The sequence below is a fragment of the Ambystoma mexicanum genome, chromosome 2p (genome assembly GCF_040938575.1).
Source record: "Ambystoma mexicanum isolate Mex_15411 chromosome 2p, UKY_AmexF1_1, whole genome shotgun sequence".
Classification (NCBI taxonomy): Eukaryota; Metazoa; Chordata; class Amphibia; order Caudata; family Ambystomatidae; genus Ambystoma; species Ambystoma mexicanum.
In genome coordinates, this window is record NC_090923.1 from 94,191,882 (window position 1) to 94,215,012 (window position 23,131).

General features: G+C 48.2%; 1 protein-coding gene across 1 annotated transcript in view; it reads left to right on the plus strand.

The window, feature by feature from the left end:
* The window catches only part of PRKAR2A (protein kinase cAMP-dependent type II regulatory subunit alpha), a 1,246,928-nt gene that overhangs the window by 734,108 nt on the left and 489,689 nt on the right, over positions 1-23,131 (plus strand). Inside the window, exon 7 of the mRNA XM_069643325.1 lies at positions 13,801-13,902. Within this exon, the coding sequence (XP_069499426.1) occupies positions 13,801-13,902 (102 nt within the window). The remainder of the gene's footprint in view (positions 1-13,800; positions 13,903-23,131) is intronic.

A 23,131-nucleotide genomic window follows, 5' to 3' on the forward strand; every position in this document is an offset into this window, starting at 1 on the left:
CTCCCGTGGCCAGGAAGGAGAATCACGTCCCTCAACTGCTGTTGGAGGTAAAGGCGATGCTCAAGAAAGGTGCCATTGAGCTCGTCTCCAGGAGGCTCCGGGGCTCCGGAGTGTACTCAAGGTACTTCCTCGTCAGAAAGAAGACAGGCGGTTGGCGCCCCATCCTGGACCTGCCTCGGTTAAACAAATACATCAGGGCGCAGAAATTCAGGATGGTCACCCTCCAGCGCGTGCTGGGACAGCTGGAGGAATGCGACTTCCTATCGTCGTTGGACCTGGAGGATGCTTACTTCCACATTCCTATTCTAAAAAGGCACAGGAAGTTCCTCAGGTTCGTGGTTCAGGGACGCCACTACTAATTCAGAGCCCTACCGTTCGGATTAAAATCGGCACCCAGGGTTTTCACCAAGTGCCTGGCACCAGTGGCTGCGCGGCTGCGCCTGCAGGGGATTCACGTCTACCCCTACCTGGACGACTGGCTAATCTGGGCAAGGACAGAGGAACTTGCCGTCGAACATACGGTGAGGACCGTCCGGTTACTCACGGAGCTGGGGTTCGCCATCAACTACCCCAAATCCCACCGGGTTCCATCGCAAGTAGCACTGTTTCTGGGAGCGAAGCTCGATACAGTGGGGCAATTGGCCTCCCCTTCAGAGGAGAGGACCAAGACCATCCTGGGCAAGGTGTGGCGCCTGTTAGCCACGTATGTGACCAGGGTGGGGTCCATCAAGTCCCTCCTCGGGATGATGTCCTCATGCATCTACCTTGTACCCCTTTGCAGACTTCAGATGTGTCCGCTACAGGAGTTCCTCGATGCCCGCTGGTTTCATGCGACGGGCTGCTTCGAGGACAGGATCCCTCTCGACGAGGAGTTCTGTCGGGCGATCCTATGGTGGGGCACCCGGGCTCACCTCACTACAGACACGGACTTTCAAACCCCGGCGTTTCAGGAGACGGTGACGACGGACGCTTCTCTGGAGGGTTCGGGGGCCCCACACCGGAGATCTCCACGCAAGAGGCCTTTGGCTCCCGGAGGAGAGGTCTCTCCACATCAACATTCTGGAGCTCCGAGCAGTGTTCTGGGCTCTCAAGTCGTTCCTTCCGTCCCTCAAGGACAAAGTGGTGATCTTCACCGACAACACCACCACGATGTTCTACATACGGAAGCAAGGGGGCACCAGATCCCCAGCCCTATCCAAGGAGGCACTGTGGCACTGGGCCGTCGCCCAGGGGATGTTTCTGGTTCCCTTCCACTTGGCAGGAATAAAAAACACCATCGCCGACTCACTCAGCAGGGAGCTGCGCGCGTGCCACGAGTGGGAACTTCGCCAGGATCAAGTGGATCAGCTCTTCCAACGATGGGGCAAACCCCAGATCGACCTGTTCACGACGGCGACGAACTCCAAGTGCCAGAGGTTCGCCAGCAGGTTCCCACAGCCGAGGAGCATGGGCGATGCTTTCTTGTTCCCCTGGGACGGCCTGTTTCTATACGTGTTTCCACAGTTGCTGCTCCGCCTCATCAACCAGCTCAAGAGGTCCAGGTGCAGGATGATCCTCGTCGCACCGGCGTGGCCGAGGCAGATCTGGTTCCCGGACCTTCTGGACTTGTCAACGTCCCCACTAGTCAAGCTGCCGGCGGACGCGGATCTTCTCTTCAGAGAAGGAGGCGCCATTCTCCATCACGACCCACAGTCGCTGAACTTGCAGGCCTGGCTCCTGCGGCACTAGAGTTTGGAGGGTACGATATACCGGCTGACTGCAGAGAGGTTCTTGCAAAAGCCAGGGCGTCCTCAACTTTCAAGTGTTACGGTCATAAATGAAAGAGGTTCTATGTCTGGTGCTGTGGAAGATTAACCCTCTGCGGATTACGGCCCCTCAAGTACTGTCGTACCTACTGTCGCTGGCCAAAGCTGGACTGGCTCACGCCTCCATCAAAATGCATCTGGCTGCCATCTCCCGATATACCAGGACGACGGGACGGGCGTCCTTGTGGTCTCATCGCCTGGTGAAGGAATTCATGAAGGGACTGTTCCGATCATTCCCGCCGGTGAAGGCTCCTGCCCCGGCATGGGATCTTAATGTGATGTTGACCAGGCTCATGGGGGCCCAATTCGAGCCTATGCATTTGGCACCTTTGAAGTTCCTGTCATGGAAGACAGCGTTCCTCGTGGCCATCGCCTCCGCACGACGAGTGGGAGAGATCCAGGCCCTATCTTGCAAGCCTCCATACTTGACTTTTCATGACACGAGGGTGGTGCTGAGGACGCACCCCTCCTTTATGCCCAAGGTGCCGTCGGACTTCCACCTCAACGATCTCTTGGTGTTACCAGTTTTCTTCCCGTCGTCTTCGACGCCGGCCGAGAGGGCCTTGCACTCGCTGGATGTAGCTAGAGCGCTGAAGTTCTACGTGGACCGCACGAAGAGTTTTCGGAAGACGTCACAACTGTTTATGAACTTTGGGTCTGTGAATTAAGGGAAGGCTCTCTCGAAGACTTCCATTTCCAGATGGCTCTCCAGCTGCATCATGCACTGTCACCGGTTGGCAAACCGACCGCTGCCCGGCCATCCGAGAGCCCATTCGACCAGAGCGATCGCTGCTACCACGGCGTTCCTGTCTGGTGTGCCCCTGCTGGACATCTGCAGGGCTGCTACGTGGAGGTCGACGCACACCTTCACAAGATTCTACTGTGTCGATCGGGACGCCAGGGAGGAGTCCAGGGTCGGCCAAGCAGTGCTGCACAACCTGTTCGCCTAAGGTGAGCCTGGTGAGGAGGTAAGAATTGTTTAATGTTGGGTTTTGGATGTAATGCTTAATGTTGAGCCTTTGCCACCTCCCGTGGTTGTGCATGTGTATACTGCTATGTATTCTTTATTCATGAGCATGTGAATCCATGCAAGACCCCATTTTGGAGAAGCAACAAGTTACTTTCCTGTAACTGTTGTTCTCCAGCATGGGTCTGGCATGGATTCACATGTGAACCCTCCCACCTACCCCTCTGCGGCTCTTCACTTGGTCATACTGCCACTTGGCGTGCTACCAAATCTGAGGATGGCTGCCAGAGGCGGGGCTTAGGGAGAGGGCAGTCATTGGCTGGGGGCAGTATGACCCAGAGATCAGTGATTGGTTACTACTAAGAAAGACAGATCAGAAATGAAACTGATACTGATTTTTTCTTTACCGAGGATTCCCAGCCTGACGACGGGGAATATTCATGAGCATGTGAATCCATGGCAGTCCCGTGCTGGAGAACAACAGTTACAGGTAAGTAACTTGTTCCTTATTCAATGTAGACCAGTCATGCACCTTAGCTTTTACTCGAATTCTTAGGTGGTGGCTTGTACCTTGTTTATCCTCCCCCGTAGAATATCAGGTAACCGTCCGGAGGAGACCTTTTAAGGACTTTTATTTTCTTATTATTGTTGACTATGTGGTTGTATGTTATTGCACTTTTTATGCGTGTCTACTTTTATGGACCAACGTATTGTCCGAAATAAAGTATATCAACAACACTGCCATGAAGGCCTAGGACCTTTTCCACAAGTGAGATGATGACTACAACTGCACCTTTGGGAAAAATTCCTATAGTGAAGATTTGTAGGGCTAGAATTGAGGGTTGTATACCAGGGTACTTCTCTCCTTCAGTTCTGCTATATTTCAGTTTTTACTGATCTTTTCTCCCTCTGGTTGCTTTCGTGTAATTCCCTCCAACTGGATTTTTTGGATAGGCTGCTTTTCAGTGTGTACAAATATCAGTAAAGATTCTACCAACCCTCCTGGTTTAACACAACAACCCCCAATATATGGAGGACATGCGGCTGTTCCTCAAGATATCTATCAAATTCATCCACAGGCTCAAGGACTGCCTCACATTGATGAAATCCTCGGTGTCCAGTGCTTACTTGAAGCTTAACCCCTCCAAGACCAAATTCCAACTGCTGCTAAGAACAGAGTGCACCTTTACATTTAGTCCTGGATCTCCGCTGTGAATCTCAAGCCCAACTGACCACACCGACATGCCCTTTGGATTCTACATCGACGGAGATCTCGCCTTCAAAGAGCACATAGCCAGGAATAAATTAACTGCTTGGTAGGAACTTTCCCTCCTCTGGATAATTAAGTCCTTCATCCCAGCAACATCACATCTGCTTCCCAAGCCGTGCTGCTCTCCTGGATGGAGGCAACACTCTCCTGGAAGATCTTAAGGCAATCACTGTGGCACCCCTGAGATGTGTCCTACTTGCTGCAACATGACTCATCAAAGATCTCTGCAAATTTTACCACCTCAAATTGACCTTCAGGGTAGTGCACTGTACCAGCTGCAAGTATGTATTGCCTTCACATCCTGCTGCATCATCTGCAAGACAGTCGCCCTCAAGTCTCCAAGCTACCTCGCTGGGATTCTCTGCATCTCCAGTGGCCTATGACCTATCGGAAACAAGGATATGTGCCGACTTTACCTTCGCAGGTGGAGGAAGGAATGAACCAGAAAAACAGCCTTTTTTTCTGTCCCCAGACTTAACCTCCTCACCATCAACACCTGACTGGCCCCCCTCACTTTTACATTTCAGGAAATAGCTCAAGATCCTCATCTCCAGTGAATGGTTCCTCCCTAACATCTTGGTCCACATACCCTCTACTCACCAACTGAGCCAGGTCTGCGCTCTATTCCCTAACAAAGGAAAAGTTACTTGCATGTAATCCTAGTTGTTCATGTTTCTTTCGTTACACTTCTGGTCAACTTGCCTATCTCCTTCTTAATTAAGAGATGAAGTCAAGATGACTATTGAGAAGGAGACAAAGATTGGAATTCCTGTGTTCCATAAAAAAACAGATTTTAACTGCCAGTACAAAGCATGATGAATCAGGAACTGCTGACCATTTTATAGCATGTATGGCTTCCAGTAGTCTCCTTCTTTCTTTGTATAAACTGCATATTTAACAGTACCCAATGTGGGCCCACAAATGTATTGACTGAGGAATACTTTGAGAATAAAATTCCAGATGGCTTCAATTTCATTATTTGTATTTATTAAATCAATTATTATTGAAGTGTTCTTTTGATTTAAATGTGTCCCAAGATCCTGCACGTGGGTTGAGATGTTCACTGTTTACAAATTGAATGAAGATGTCTATGACGGAGCGCTAGGATTCCACAACAAACGTTCCTTCATTATTAATAGCTATTAAGATTCTTAATCGCCCTTCCTTCCTATGGAATTGAGATTAAAGTGGAATTCTTAATATATAAAACCTCCACCCTCTTACATTGCAAAGGGCCTTTTTGTTTCCTTTGACTAATTTTTTTCTCTGAGCACTGACAGTGTTTTTAAAGTGTAAGAAAAGTGTACATGTCTTCATGGGGTTTTATTTACTTTGGAAAAAGTGAAAAATGAGGATGTGCTCTGCGTAATTAACTTCTCATTGTAATGGCCCTCTGGTTTGTTTTGCCTGTGATAGTATCTAAATTGTTATGCAACTGCAATGTAGTATAACCAAAAATGTCGTACTACACTGTACATGTTAATATACCTGAGCTAAAACAATATATTGGGGAAACCTGATTTCTCCAGCATTGGATCTTTCATAGATTCAGATGCTTGAATATTCCCCGTCGTCAGACTGGGAATCCTCGGTGATAAATTAAATAATATTTTCTTTTTTTTAATTTTATTTTTAAATATATATATATATATATATATCTATTTCTGAGGCTTGTGGAATCTGCTTAGATCACATGCTGTGCATAGGCTGACATCTAGTGGAAGCTGCGGAGTATTACAGTTTGTTTTTCGAAACTCGAAAATGGGCGTCGACACAGGCGTGCCAGTAATACTATCCCTAGTGTGACGTCCACTGTACCCAAGATCCCTCACGCGTCTGGGATCCTCAGATTGTTTTTTCCGCCATACTGGTCGGAAGCATCTTGCGGAGTCCCCTGGCCTTAGCCATACTTTTGCTATTATTGCAATTTAAAATTATTTATTGACATCCTTCCCCACCCCAACGTCGACCATCGACACTCGACGACAGCTGGAGAAGAGATCGACCGTCGGCTGCTGCACGACGGATCTGGGCCTCGGAAGGCCGCTGGCCTCGGCCCCGGCCTAGTAGGCCGCTGGCCTCGGCCCTGCAAGTAGGGAGAGTGGGGGGTGGTACATACTCTTCACTCTTGGTATATAGGTACAATCTGAGGATCCCAGACGCGTGAGGGATCTTGGGTACAGTGGACGTCACACTAGGGATAGTATTACTGGCACGCCTGTGTCGACGCCCATTTTCGAGTTTCGAAAAACAAACTGTAATACTCCGCAGCTTCCACTAGATGTCGGCCTATGCACAGCATGTGAATCTAAGCAGATACAAGCATCAGAAATACGATTACGGTGAGTAATGTATCCCATACACTGCCACCTAGCAGTGCATGTACATAGCCCATTATGGCCTATGAGCCACTTCATTGTGTAGTCCCTCCACCTCACTTTGGTCCTTTATGGCCCCAGCCAATGGGGTGGCAGGGCTTAAGCTCGGCCCCCGGCAGCCATCTTCAGATTTTTCACCGCAGTCTATCAGACACAGGGAATCCTCAAGCTCTCTGAGCTTTTTCAAATTCTTTCTACTTTTGTGTGGAATATATTTGTAAAATATATTCCATCTTGTTCCCCTTCTTAGGGGCTTTCTTTCCAATTTACCTTGGTGGCAAAACTTGTTGTTTTCCTCTCAAAATCGTCGACTGAACTTCTCTTCAGAAATGGAGGCACCTCAGGCTGTCAGGAAGCCTTCCCTGTTCAGGGACTGCACGAGGTGCAAGAAGAAATTGGTTTACTACAAGGACCCCCACGAGCATTGCATTTATTGTCTGTACCCACATGACATTGAAAAATGTGAGATTTGTAAAACTTTTTCCACCTAGACCCTTCATGACAGGCATAGAAGACTCCTTTCATACCTGGAATCCAGGGATCAATCTTCGGACGAAGAGTCTGTCAGAACAGCTCCTGTCCAATCCAGCACTCCATCTGAGAGGCAAACTTCAAAGAGAAGGGCCTCTTCAGTGGAAAGTAGTTCCTCTCCCAAATCCAAAAAGAGGAAGCTGGAATTGATACCCTTTCTGCCTCCAGTTGACCCATCAAGCCAGAAAAAGTCAGCAAAATCTGCCTCCAGAGGTAAGGAGGAGTTTGCAAAAAACGGGGGGGGGCAGTCGTCGGCGGGTAAACCGCCCACGAATGAAGGGAAAGGTAAAGGCCCGTCATCGGCCATACCGTCGACGAAACCAGCATCGACGACGACGACGCTTAAGACATCGTCGACAGTTAGAACATCGTCATCGGACATGTCGACCGCGAAGCAATCGTCGACGAGCAAGAAACACCACTCGTCCACGAAGCATTCATCCATGACGCAGTCGTCCACGGAACACACTCCACATTCGTCAACGAAGCCCTCGTCGACGACAAAATCTCAGTCTCAATCGTCGACGGGAAAATCTCAGTCGGCGGCGAAGCCCTCGTCGACGGGAAAATCTCAGTCGTCGACGAGGATAACTGAGGCACCGCAAATTTCGGCAGTTACAGAGGAATTACTGCCTCTCACTCTTGAAGCTCCTGTCATTACAAGCAATATCATTGAGAAGAATATTGTAACTGAACCTCTGGTGCAGCAATTTTCACCTTTGGGGCACATGGCAGAACTTCCGGATATAATTCTTCAGGAAGAATTCTCTGATGCGGAAGTGGTGGAAGAGTCCATCGGTCCCTTACCGAAACAATACAGCCCTCCTTGGCACCCATCCACGGGAGAATCCGAATATCCTCATGACCCGGTGCTCATGTTATCCGTGCAGAGGATTGTAGAAGAATTTTACAAACGGCAAAAGGAGAAGCAAATTCCTATTAATCCCATTCCTAGAGAGTCATCCCCGATTCCAGGCACATCGGGTTGCTCTCCTTACAGGAGTAGGCCGCAAAAACGGATGAGATCACCTGCTCGAAGACCGAGGAGCAGCACCCACAGTGCTTCACCTACAAGAGTCCCGTCACCACAGTCATCGCACAGACCGCGATCTCCTGACGTAGATCCCACCATGGTACCGTCCACCATCTCGGTATCAGACTGGCAGGAGGATCCTTTTGGTGAATTTTCGGAACCAGAAGAAGGAGAAATAACTCAGGAGCCAGACGCACCCAGTGATTGGGATGACTATGTCGTCGAGAAGCCCAGGAGGAGAGACTCGCCGGGCAAGGCCTCACCACCGGATGATCTCGTCTCTTTCCACACCATAATAGGTTAAGCCGCAGAACTGTTTAAAATTCAGGTTTTTTCGGAGGAAAGGCAATCAGTGCTCTATGAGCACAGGGACAAACGAAGGAGGACGGTGACCACAATTCCCCTCCTCGATACCATCTGGGATTCCGGATCCAAGATCCTATCTACGCCCTTATTGACTCCGGCGTTGGTGTCCAGGCCAGAAAAGAAATATAAAGCTCCGGATTCGGCACCGCTTTGTTTAAGGGGTCATACGAAACCGGACTCAGTTATTACAGTGGCGGCCAGAAAGAAACTCGCCAACCCCTCCTCACCGTTGTCGGCACCACCGGATAAGGACGGATGTAAATTGGAAGCCATGGGCAGGAAAGTATCATCTTCTGCATCACTTACAATCAGAGCGGGTAATGCACTGGCCATGACCGCAAGATTCGATCGCGAGCTTTGGCTCCGCATGTCTAACTTGGCGAAACAATTACCACCGGAGCTCCAGGAGGAGGCAAAATCCATAATCGCGGATGGTGAAGCAACATCGGATCACATGATCGACGCAGCAGTTGATGTGGCCGAATCAGGCTTTAGGCAGATGGCGCACGGCACAATGCTCAGAAGGCAGGCCTGGATGAAGGCTACTAACTTTAGACCTGAAGTTCAGGCGCAGATACTAGACATGCCATTTGACGGCCAAGATCTCTTTGGGAAAAAGATAGACGACCATTTGAAGGCAATCAAGACAGACACTGACACAGCCAGAGCCATCAGTTCTTTAAAGGACAAAAGTAAGGACCATCGGTCTTTTCGTCCCTTTAGAGGTTCATCTTCCAAGTTCAGGGGATACAGTCGTTCCTCCTATGGTCAAAAAGCACAAGGCGGTACGTACCAAGACAATAAATATCAGTCATCCAACAGATACGCCCATAGAGGCAGACGTGGCTCCGCCCAAGGGAAGTCGCGAGGCAAGCAGAACTGACGACCAATCTCCCCCCCCCCTTCGCCACGCCCCGGTGGGGGGAAGGGTGAGCCAGTTTTACCAGCGCTGGCGGTCAATTACATCGGACAAATGGGTGTTACAGGTGATCCTAAAGGGTCACACCTTGGACCAACCTCCTTCCCTGCCTCCAACTCCCCGCAGAGTGCATATGCTAAGACAGGTCATGTCCGAAGTGAAAAAACTGCTCCAGAAGGCAGCTGTAGAACCAGTACCCTATTCTCAGAGGGGAAAAGGTTTCTACTCCCGATTCTTCCTCGTCAGAAAGAAAAACGGTCAATGGAGGCCCATCTTGGACCTGAGGGCTCTCAACAAGTTCATCAAGCGCATAACTTTCAAGATGGTAGCTCTACAAGGGGTGCTACCTTGGTTAAACAAGCACGACTTCTTGGCCACTTTAGACTTGGAGGATGCATACTTCCACATTCCGATCCATCCAGCACACAGGCAGTTCCTCAGGTTCACAGTGGGAGGGCTCCATTTTCAATTTCAAGTGCTCCCGTTCGGACTAAAATCGGCACCAAGAGTTTTCACGAAATGCCTGGCACCGGTAGCGGCAAGTCTCAGGAGAGCAGGTATGGACGTTTTTCCATACCTGGATGATTGGCTGATAAAGGCAAGTTCAGCTGCAAAGGCTCGTTCGGCAGTGTCGAGGACGGTCAACCTCCTAAAAGAGTTAGGTTTCTCCATCAACCAGACGAAGTCCTGCCTCGTTCCCAGCAAGGTAGCTCTCTTCCTGGGAGACGAACTCGACACCAGCATTCCCAGGGTGAGACCATCCACAGAGAGAGTAGCAGCGATTCTACGCTCAACTTCCAACTTCCTACAGAAAGAGACAACATCCGTACGCTCTTACAAATCCCTATTGGGCATGATGTCTTCATGCATATTCCTCATACCGAACTGCAGGCTTCGCATGAGACCGGAACAGGAAGCTCTGGACCACCAATGGAAACAAGCTTTCGGAGGCTGGGAAGACATTGTCCAGATTCCATCGACGTTGCACAAGGCCCTTCGATGGTGGAATGCTCTGAGGAATCTTCTGCAGGGAATGCCGTTTCAAGCACCGACATCGACCCTCCTGCTGCGGACAGACGCTTCCTTATCAGGCTGGGGCGCTCATCTTGCGGACCTCCAAACCAAGGGATCTTGGTCGGCACAAGAGTCCCAGCTCCACATCAACGTGTTGGAGCTCAGGGCCGTAAGGTTGGCGTTGAAAGCTTTCCTACCGGTTATAACTGGTCAAGTTCTTACAGTCCAGACAGACAACACAACCTCCATGCACTATACAAACAAGCAGGGAGGCACGAGGTCTCAGATTCTGTCGCAAGAAGCCCAACAGCTATGGGCATGGGCCTTACGCTACGGGATACAAATCAGGGCACAGCATCTTCCAGGAGTGGACAATGTCCTAGCGGACAGACTAAGCAGAGAATACACAGCGTCACACGAGTGGGAGTTGGACGAAAGAGAAACCCAACGGATATTTGCCTTATGGGGCCATCCGCAGATCGACCTTTTTGCCACCAGGAACAACAAAAAATGCAAGAGTTTTGCTTCAAGATACCCGGAACACCAATCGCTGGGAGACGCGTTCTAAGTGGATTGGTCGGGGAAGTTCCTCTACGCCTTCCCACCCATTCCCCTCATGTCGAGGGTACTTCGCAGGGTAAAAGAACAGGATTGTTCCTTGATTCTTATTGCACCCGATTGGGCACGGCAAGTCTGGTACCCGACGCTGCGACATCTCTCCTGCAAAATCCCGATTCGTCTCAAGTCACATCAATATCTACTGACACAACAGAACCGCAAGGTCCTCCACCACGACCCGAGGAGCCTGTCTCTCAAAGCGTGGTTCCTGAGCAGCGTAAACTGATGCACCTAAAGTTACCATCAGAATGCTGGGATATCATCAGGGCCGCTAGAGCCCCGTCCACGCGACTCACCTACACCAGGAAGTGGACCAGGTTTTCCAAATGGTGCGAGACCTCTGCGATCGATCCCCTCACGGCCTCGGTTGATCAGATTCTGCCTTACTTGTTGCACCTGGCAAAATCAGGGCTCTCACTGTCCTCTATCAAGGTCCATCTGTCAGCCATAGCGGCCTACACAGTAACCGCAGAGACGCAAGCCTTACTCTCCTTACCAGCGATTAAGATCTTCCTGAAAGGACTGTTGCGTACTTATCCGCCTACATCTACACCAGTTCCGGACTGGAGCCTCAACACCGTCTTAACAGCTCTCATGCAACCTCCCTTCGAGCCCATACATAGATGCGATATGAAATTCTTGTCCTGGAAGACATCCTTCCTGGTAGCCATCACATCGGCCAGAAGGATCAGTGAGCTGCAAGCTTTGTCTTCGGAACCTCCGTTTACCTTGTTCCAGAAGGACCGCGTCATCTTAAGGCCTCACCCGAAGTTCCTCCCCAAGGTACTTTCGGAGATGTCGTTCACTGAGCGCATTATTTTACCAACCTTCTTCCAGAATCACGCTTCGGAAGCGGAAAGGACATTACACTCTCTAGACGTTTCTAGGGTGTTGAAGTTTTACTTGCAAAGAACCAAGGAGTTCCGCTCCTCAAACCGGCTATTCATTTCCTTCTCTGGCCGTACCAAGGGCCAACATATATCTAAACAAAGTCTGGCACGCTGGGTATCGTCCTGTATCACCCACTGCCATCTTTTGAAAGGCGACCCTTTAACTAGACCGCCGTCTGCGCACTCCACCAGAGGAAGGGCGGCGTCAACAGCATTCCACGCAGGGGTGGCCTTGAAAGACATATGCAGAGCTGCCACGTGGAGCACTCTGCATACTTTCGCAAAACACTACTGCCTGACTGAAGATACCAACAAAGAAACTGCAGTTGGACAGGCAGTGCTCCGCCATCTCTTTGTATAAGGTAGGACCAGCCTCCTTTCCCACCTTTCCCGAAGTATGTAACCGTTGTGTTGCTGCATGGTAAAGGTTTGATCAGAAATATGTTTTCTGTATTTATGCATATCTGTTTATAATGGTGGCATGTTTTAACTGCTTGGTATTCTATTCAAGCATCTGAATCTATGAAAGATCCAATGCTGGAGAAGTCTTAGTTACTTACCTGTAACTGTATTTCTCCAGCATTGGTATCTTTCATAGATTCACATGCGCCCGCCCGCCTCCCCTGAGAGGCTGCTCCTATGCTCTGCATCCATCATACTGTAATCTCTACGGTTCAAAATCTGAAGATGGCTGCCGGGGGCGGAGCTTAAGCCCTGCCACCTCATTGGCTGGGGCCATAAAGGACCAAAGTGAGGTGGAGGGACTACACAATGAAGTGGCTCATAGGCCATAATGGGCTATGTACATGCACTGCTAGGTGGCAGTGTGTGTATATATATATATATATATATATATATATATATATATATATATATATATATATATATATATATATATATTTTAAAAAATATATATATTATTATTTAATTTATCACCGAGGATTCCCAGTCTGACGACGGGGAATATTCAAGCATCTGAATCTATGAAAGATACCAATGCTGGAGAAATACAGTTACAGGTAAGTAACTAAGACTTTTGATTTCTGTTTTAAACCCATTCCATTATTTTTTTTTTTTTTTAATTTGTATATGGTTTTATTAAACCTTTACAAAAAGCATCAGCACATAAAAGTAACACATAAATAGAATAAAATACACAATTACAGATTTACACAATTACATATTTAGAATATTACAGAAGGTTGGAAGTATTTTGCATTGAAGAAATCCAAGAATCATCATAACATCATAAAGTTACAAAAACAAACTAGAACAAGAGCAAGCGCAGTAGCAGCAGATTAACCCATATCTTTAACCTTTAACCTATATCTTGAAACAGCATGGTAACAGGTATATCTATTCAAGATGGAGGTTATGAATAAAGCTAGATAAAGCCAGACCCTCCCTACTTGTTCCAATACACAGGCAGCGTTGCCATACTAGGTCAGTCGGGAGACCTAGAAATTGTAATTTCAAGGCATTCAAACAAGAGTCTCTCAGGACATTGAGATGACTACAGAACAGAATGAGGTGTTTAGCCGTTTCAGGGACTAAGCCGCAGAATCTGCAGCGACTGTTAGCCGCTGTAATCTGTTTCCACCTCAGTTTAGTATCCAGAGTAGGTAGAATATTCCACCGTAGTCTGAGTAGTGTATGTCTGTGGTCCCGATTTGGGAAGATCTTAAGAATTGAAGAAAGAATTCCTCTTTTTTTATGTTCATGAGCCAAGTGTGACATGGAAGTATATGCATGAAAAGTATCCACAGTCCGGCACCAATCAAAGTCCCACAACTTCCATGTTAACATTGACTGTGCAGGCATAATGAGCTTGCATATTTACAGGGTGCAAAATCTGCACATGCCACTGGCTAGTGATAATTGAATTGCGAGTAAGAAGAGGTTTACCCATGTGTATGTGTAGAATTGAGGTAGCAAGTGACTTCAATGCTGGCTATTCGCTTGCTACTTGAAATGTTTAATCCTGATATTTATTTTTCTTTAATTTGCAGGATAGAAATACCTTTAGAAGACTTATATTGAAGAATAATGCACAAAAAAGAAAGACCTATGAATTATTTATCGAATCTGTGCCCATCCTTAAATCTTTAGAGGTGAGATTCTTAGATAAATGGTGTATGATCCAATGTTTTTTTCCAGTCACTTTTTGTTCATTACTTGTTCATTCACAGGCTGCATGTGATCAAATGTTGGTTATCTTTATTGCCTCGCTGCACCCTCGCTCCCCCCGCCCTCCCTGCCCTCGGTAGAGAGGTTTTAATTCCCAGCTTTGGAGTTTCTTGCATTGGCCATCCTCATCTTGTGTCTCCTTTTTTTTTAAAGTCTGGATATATAGATCCCCTTGCACTAATAGCCAGCAATGTCTATTTGAAAGCATACAATTTATAAAACGCACACATGTATAATATCGTGGTAATACTCCTAAGTCGTGTCCCCTTTCCTCCATACGGTTTAGGTAATCCAGGTACAGGAATGTGACCAGTAACATTTCTCCTCGCAAAAAATGCTTCCCCCTTTTTAAATTTTGTACCATGCGGCCATAACCATGCTCTGCTAAGCCCACCCACCGGCGCTTCCCCTTACTCCTCTTTTTCACTTGGACGAGATCAGGCATACCTCGTATAGCGCAGGAATTATATTGCTGCGCAATGTTTTTTCCCGCGATTTGTCTTGTTTCTTCAATTCACCGGCCTCCAGCGCCTTGCTCACCCAACGTATGTCGGCTCCACGTGGTTTTTCCAGGGGTTCCTCTTGTGAGAGGTCCTTCCTGGCTTCAGACCCCCATTCGATCTGGCTGTAGTTTCTTCGGTCTGAACACCGATGGGTCTCTTGTGCAGCCTGCAACGCTTTGACTAGGAGTTCCTTGAAAGGTCAGGGACACGCCGAAAGCTAGTGAAGGGACGCCGGAACCCCCCACCCGACCCCCCCCCTCCGCCACGTCGAAGGGAAAACACAGATACTTACCCACCATCGAGCCCACGGGAAGGTTTCTGAGAGGGTGATGGGGCTATAGCCTCCACTTTATGGGAGAGATCTCGACGCCTAGAGGCGGAGAAGCAAGCCTTTCTGCCACTGGACCTTTCTGGGACATCCCACTGGACTAGGGAAAGATTTGAATCATGTATGAACAGGCTAGATAGGTTTGTGTCCACTTCTGAACACATTACACCTAAAAGGCCAAGGGAGGTACTCCCTCAAGACCCTAGAGCCAAATTTCCAAGACTTTTTGACCCAGTTGAGGAAGAACTGGATACATACGACCTCATTGAAGAGGATCCCCACCTTCAGGAAGAGGATGAATTCTTAAATACCTTCGGATTTACAAAACCCTGTAGGGGACTTTGAAGAGGACCCTGACATACGTGAGCCACAGCCCTGGCAGTCCCACGGGGCGTCGACGGACCCCGATGTTTTGGACCTGGACTCTCCACAGACTACACCTGTCAGAGATCCTTCACCTGTGGACAATCAACCCACATTTATTGCAATGCTGCGCAAGGCTGCAGCACATTTTCAAATTAATACGGGGGCGAATACCCCAGAAGTAGATTTTGTAGAAAAAAATAATCAAAGAAAAGCCACCTGCTAGCCAAGCCATACCCCTCCTCGCCTCCATCAAGAGACACCTCGTTCCCTCTTTATCTTCACCTGCTTTAGTTAGAGGTGTGAACCCAAGGATCAAGAAGCTTTTTAGCCCCTCACCCTCAGATCCCTTATATATTAGGGGTCATTCCATACCAGATTCTCTGGTAGTGACCACCACGAGAAAAGGACGGGGGTTCTGCTATTCACCAGTGAAGCACCTCCCCGATAAAGAGGGGGGAAAAGCTCTCTGCTTTAGGGAAAAGGATTACATCCTCTGCAGCTTTCGCCACGCGTATTGCCAACAGTACAACTCCAATGCACAATGGGGCCTGTTGCGCGAAGGCCTACAAGAAGTCCCTGAGCCCTTGCATACCCGCTTATTGGCCACTGTCATAGAAGGCACTCGGGTGAACCAAAGTATCATCAAGAACACCTTAGATGCTGCAGAAACGGCTGGCCGTTCTCTAGTCCAGGGCGTACTCCTTAAGAGACATGCTTGGCTCAAACTCAGGTTTCAAGTCAGAAACACAGGCGTCCCTCATCAACAAACCCCTTGAAGATTCCAACTTGTTTGGTAAGGCGGTTGATGGCGCACTGGAAACAGCTAAGAAGGAGCACGAGCATCGTTTCTGCAAGCATGGGAGGGAATTACCACAGACCGTTTGGTACTGTCAACAATAGCCCACGGTTACTGTATCGAATTCAGTCGGTCCCCAACATTTAGACCTCCAAAGGGAAGACGTGTCTCACCAGAACATCTTTCCATCCTTCTTCAGGAAGTGGAATCGCTGCTAAAAAAAAGAGCCATAGAGGTTGTGCCTCTGTCACAGGTAAAGGAGGGTATTTATTCAGTGTACTTCCTTGTACCCAAAATGGATCTAACCATGCGCCCTGTATTAGATCTGCGCCCAGCGAACAAATTTGTAAAACCTCAAAAGTTTTGGATGGTGACTCTACAGGAAGTAATCCCCCTGCTCACACAAGAGGATTACATAGCAACACTGGACATGAACGATGCATACTTTCATATTTCAATGTTGCCAGCGCACAGAAAGTATCTCAGGTTCATGATAGAAGGCAAACACTATCAGTTCAAAGTGCTACCCTTCGGCATAGCCTCAGCGCCAAGGGTATTCACAAAGGTACTGGCAGTGGCAGCGGCACACCTGCGCAGGTTGTCCATTCTGGTCTATCCTTACCTCGACGACTGGCTCATAACAGGGAATTCTTACAAAACATGCTTCTCAAATACCCAAAAGACTATAGACCTCTTGTTCCACCTGGGCTTCTCCATCAACAAAAAGAAGTCCAGTCTTGACCCCGGCCAAGTCCAGCAATTCCTAGGGGCTCTAATTCAAACCAGTCTTACCCTCCAACGAGAGGGTCCAAAACATGCTGTTTCAGATCCCTCAATATGTAGCCGGTCGAGAGGTGACGGTACACAAAGCCATGCGATTGCTAGGAATGATGGCGTCATGTATTTTTTTTGGTCCCTCACACGCGCCTGCTCAACAGCCAGTGGTGTCAGGCCAGCGTACAATGGGATGATCTAGTAGTTGTCTCGCAAGCCTTGGTTCTCTCGCTGCGGTGGTGGTCGAAGGAAAACCTTGTGTTGGGGAAATCCTTCACCACTCCCGCAGTGGATGCCACTCTAACCACAGACGCATCCCTCACTGGATGTGGGGCTCACTTATCCCATCAGACTGCACACAGAGTTTGGACTCCAAGTGTGGCGTCCAAGCACACAAACCTGCTGGAGTTGTTGGCGTACTTCAAAGCTCTGAAGGCCTTCCAGACACACCTACAAGGAAAGACAGTGCTAATCCTAACGGACAGCACCACGGCCATGTACTACCTAAACAAACAAGGGGTCACTCACACTCCAGGACTGTCCAAGCTGTCCCAGAACATCTGGAAGTGGGCTCTCAAACACATGTTCCTGTTATCACAACATGTACCAGAGAGGAACTCAATCTTCTGGCAGACGGACTCAGCAGAGACTTCCCTCTACCCGTAGAGTACGAATGGCAATTACAAGGAGACATCGTCTCCAGCGTTTTTGCAGAATGGGGCTCCCAGAGATCGACTTGTTTGCAAATCTGGAGAACACCCAATGCCAAGATTACGCCTCCAGGTACCTCCAGAACCGCTCCAAGGGAAACTGATTCTGGATAACATGGTCAGGGAAATTTGTCTACGCTTCTAAACCCCACCCCACTCCCCTTCTCAACAAGATGGTGCACAAGATGCACCAGGAACCAGTTACCATGATACTGGTGTCCCCCATGTGAGCCTGCCAACCCTGGTTCGCTCATCTGATGGAGATGTCACTATCTCCTCCAGTGAAACTACCCTGCCCATACAACATGTCGCAGGACAGGGGCCGAACGCTGCACCCATGCCCGCAGACCCTGAACTTGGCAGCCTGGCTCCTGGGGTCATAGAATTTGGACATTTGCAGCTTCCTCAGAGATGCATGGACATTCTTAGGGAGGCAGGAAAACCGAGCACTCGTTACTGCTACTCTAATAAGTGGAAACGGTTCATCATCTGGTGTAACTCAAAGAGCATCAACCCTGTTGATTGCTCTCCCACGCATATTGTTTTATAACTGACTCACTTACTGGACTCAGGGTTAGTCTTTAACTGTATTAAAGTTCACCTAGCTGCACTCTCCGCCTACACTACGTCACAACATAAGGTGTCATGGTGGAAGGTTCCAGTTATTAAAGCTTTCATGGAGGGAGTGAAAAGAATCCACCCTCCTATATCTAACCCAGCTCCCGAATGGGATCTGAACATCGTGTTAACCAAGCTAATGGGCTCCCCCTTCAAGCCTATGCACAAAGCTAGCCTTAAAGACCTCACTCTTAAGAGTGTTTTCTTAATAGCAATCACCTCCATTAGGAGAGTCGGTGAACTACAAGCGCTCTCTATTCTAGATCCTTTTGTAACAGTTCACAAAGATAAGGTGGTCTACGCACACACCCTAGGTTTGCACCGAAATTCATTTCAAAGTTTCATGTCAACCAGTCTATAGAGCTACCAATGTTCTATCAGCCTTGGTCTCCCCCTACCACACAAGTCAGGCGTCAAAAGCCTTCTGCCTCCAATACCACAACGGCCTGTCCCATGTACACTGCAACTCCCACTTTTACACCAGTGTCTACAGACACTTATACCACAATGGCTGCATCTGCTTCAGCTGCATCACAGAGACAACCGGCATCTGAGGACAGATTTCTTGACCATTTTTTGTTGCTGATGAAATCTCAGCAGATGGCAGGCATATTGAAGGGTTTAATTAAGTAGATGGTGCCACAGGTTCAACCACTGGTCCCTCAGCAGGATCTACAGGCTTTGGCGCCTATGCCTCAGACTAGTCCGACCCATCCACTGCTTCCACCTGTCTAGATTGTGGCTCCTCCAGCACCAATAAAGCTAAGTGCACCCATTCAAATACCTGACCTAGTTCAAAATGTGGCTTTAGATCCTGTGGGAGCCGGGAGTAAAATCCCCCCCACAGGGGCACAGATGACTAAAAGGACACTTCTCCAGCATTGGATCTTTCATAGATTGACATGCTTCAATATTCCCAGTCATCAGATGGGGTATCTTCTGTAATTTAACATTAAATATATATTTTCTGAGGCTTGTGGATCTCTTAGAATCACATGCTTTGCATAGGCCGACATTTAGTGGAAGTTGCAGAGTATTGCACGTGAAGTTTTCGACGTTGGAAAAGAGACGTCGACAGGGCTATCCCTAGTGTGACGTACCCTGTACCCATAATTCCTTATGCGTCGAGGTCCCTCAGATTGCCTATAGTGGTGTACAAAAGTCATTCACAAAGTTCCTTCATAAAACCAGATTTGAACATGATCTGAAGAATAAGCTAAAACATACTTTGTTTCTTATCTTCAGAGGGCATTATTGCAACCTTGGTCTCAAAAAAGTGGGGCTAGTGCAAAAAGGGTGCTATATATGCAGAGTAATACTTATTTAAAAACATCTTTTAATTTTACTGATGGTCACAAGTTCTTTTATTAAGTTTCTTCATGTTATAGCTTTAGTGGTAAGGAGCAAGGACAGCAGCAGACAGGTAAGCCCACTGGCTCCCACCACCCAAGCTACATCTCTTAACTGCCATGGGTGGAACAGTCATCCACACAGCAACATTCCAACACTACAGAACATTACACCTGCGACCTCATTCAATCCCTGCACACACACACACACACACACGACAGGACATAACACATTTCCCTTCCTTCACTCACTAATAAAACATAAACAAGATGAGACATAATAGTGCCAAAATTGGCCCATCCTTCCAAAATGCTTCCAAAGCTTCAGGAAAAGCTTTCTAAGGCCCATGCTCATAGTTCTGGGCCTGAAAAGGACTCCCCTTTCCCAGAAGGTTTTCTCCAGCCTCTCCGCCCCTGTCTCTTGGCCTGCAACAGGTTCCTGCTCCAGCTTCTTCTGCCTTCCCCCTCTTGTTGAATCCTCTTCCTCTCTGTGGACTAGAGTTTTGAAGCCTGTATGGCGAGGATGTCTGAATTTATAACCTTTTTAGACAAATGTGATGACATTGTTAAGAGACCTAAGCCAATGGACACTTGTCATATACCTTCCAAGTCTCCAAGGCTCCATTCTCAAAGGTGCATGATTTGCATTCCCCTCTCAACAACACCCACTCGAAGCTTCTGTGGATTTCTTCCCGGAGGACCAGGATGCACCTGAGGACGTTTACTATGTCCCAGAACCGGATCACGTCTCACAGGACCCCATCTCGCAAGACCCAGATAACTAGGACCCTGCTATGACCAGGTTACTTGGCCCACTACCCCGGTCCACAAACCTGGCCCAGACAACATTATTTTGGATACTCCTGTCATTCAGCCCGGAGGCTGCAGACCATTTCAGAATCGTAACCCAAGAGGCTGTACACGACATGGATTTCTTTAGAGGATATTCTCAAAGAAAAAGTCCCAGTCGGGCAATTTCTCTCCTGAACTCAGTTAAACTCCTCGCTACCTCTTTACTTACTAATACCCTCGCTCATTCGAGCCGTGAACCCTAGAGTTGAAAAGATGTTCCGTCCAGTACCCTTGGATCCTTTTTATATCCGAAGCCATGTAGTCCCAGACTCCCTGGTTGTTGCAACCATCAGAAAATGTGCAGGACTACCACGATCATCATCCGAGTCTCCTCCAACAAGGATTGTAAAAAGCTTTCTACTCTGGATAAACGGATTACCACTTCAGCTGCTTTCAGCATTCAGTTTGCTAATAATGCAACACTCCTGGCAAGCTATATCGATGTCCATTGGGGATTTGTGCAGGAGGGCCTCCAGAACATTCCAGAGCCTACTCGTACACAACTGTTAGCAGTGTTGGTGGAAGGGCGCCGGGTAACGCTGAACATTCTCAAGAATGCCCTGGATTCAGCTGAGACAGCAGTACGTGTTCTCACACAAGGGACCCAGTTAAAGTGTCATGCATTGCTCAAAAACCTGGGCTTTAGGCCAGAAACACAAGGTTCTCTCACAGACAAGCCCGTAGAAAGTTATGCCCTCTTTGGTAAGGCGGTCGATAAGACCCGTGAGCACGCTAAAAAAGAGCACGAGATGCTGAAGTTGTTGAACCAGATCGCAGCCAAGTCCTTTGTCCAACAACGCGCCTTCAACACCCGCCAGTCCTTTTGCGGCGTTCCCTTTCCACTCCTCCCTAGGGAACTACAGGACAGGAGGAACTCCTTGGTATTCCGGACAAAGCTGTTTCAGCAGCTTTCAGGCCCCTAAACTGGGATTTCGTCGGGGAAAGGGTAGAGGGAGAAACGGCAACCAGAGACTCCCCATACCTAGCCAACAAATGACTCGGCGGTGCATGTCCTTTACCATGTCTCCCCCGTTGGGGGGGCAATTAACATCTTTTACCCATGCATGGGAGGGCATCACCTCAAATGACACCTCAGATCAGTGGGTACTGCATAGAATTCCTGCAACCACCCAGATATCATCCACCCAAGTGCAGATGGCTGTCGCCGGAACATCTACCAATCCTGCTTGAAGAGGTCCAGATCCGCAGATCGTACTACAAAAAAGGGAGCGATCAAGTTCGTCCCAGATCTTCAGGTAAGCAAGGGTATTTATTCAATATACTTCCCTGTACCCAACAAGGTTCTAACCATGCGCCCTGTTTTATGCTTCCTGCAAACTATTGGTCAAACCTCAGACGTTCAGGATGACAACTCTACAGGGGGGAATCTCACTGCTACATCAGGGGCATTACATGAGCACATTGGATATGAAAGATGCATGCTTTCATATTTCAATGTTGCCAGTGTAAAGAAAGTACCTCAGGTTCAAGGAGGAGAACATTCACGATCAGTTCAAGATATTCCCCTTCGGCATTGCCTCAGCCCCAAGGAAATTTACAAAGGTACTAGCAGTAGCAGCAGCTCACCTGTGCAGGCAATCCAGTCCAGTGAACCCTATCACAACCACTGGCTCATAACTGGAGACTTGTACAAAACGTGTCTGGATAACACTTAAGAGTAGATCTCCTCATCAACCTGGAGATCTTAATCAACAAGAAGGTAAAGTCTGGTCCCCAGTCAAGCCAAACCGTTTCTAGGAAACGTAATTCGTACAGAAGACGTTCTAGTCTTCCCCTCCTATGAGAGAGTTCAAAACATTGTTCCAGAATGGTCAGTATGTTGCCAGTCGCCGAATAACTGTATGAAAAGCCATGCGGGTACTAGGGATGATGACATCCTGCATCTTCCGGGCTCTGTGCGCCCTTCTGCGCATGTGCCCCATGCAGGAGTGACTCTTGAGCCAACGGTGTCACGCAAGCGATCAGTAGGACGATCTAGTGATTGTCTCGACAGCCCTCGTTCAGTCTGCAGTGGTAGTCAAATGAAAACCTTCTGAAAGGGAAATCCTTCACCACCCCCACAGTAGAAGTCACTCTCACCATGGACGTATCTCGGTCAGGGTGGGGAGCACACCTACAACAGACAGTTCACGGCATATGGTCTTCATCAGTGGCATCCAAAAATTTCAATCTGCTGGAGCTACCTGCCGGCAGTGTTGAAAGCACTGAAAGCCTTCCAAACATACTTACTGGGGAAGACAGTTCTTGCTCTCACAGACCGCACCAAGGCCTGTATTATCTAAACAAACTGGGGAACTCCTTCTCCAGGGCTATCCAAACTGTCACAGAACATTTGGAAGTGGGCACTCAAACACAACATGTTCCTATCATCACAACATGTTCCAGGGGAACACAATCTTCTGGCAGATGTACTCAGCAAACACGTGCACCTACCTGTAGAGCATGAGTGGCACTTTCAAGAGCATATTCTACTCAACGTCTTTGCAGAATGGGGTCACCCAGATATCAATTTTTTTGCAACTCTGGAGAACGCCCAGTGCCCATATTATGCCCCCAGGGACCCTCAGAGTCGGTTCAAAGTGAACGGTCTCTGGATAACATGGTCCGGGAGATTTGCCTATGAAACCTAACACCAGACTCTGTTAATCCAATAAATGGAAATGTTTTGTCATCTGGGGCAATATCAAAAACATCAAACCTATTGGTTGTTCACCTAAAGATATAGTCCTTTATCTAACACACCTCTTAGATTCAGGAATCGTTTTCAACTCCCTAAAGGTCCACATTGCTTCCCTCTCTGCGTACACCACATCGCAGCGCAAGAGTTCCTGGTGGA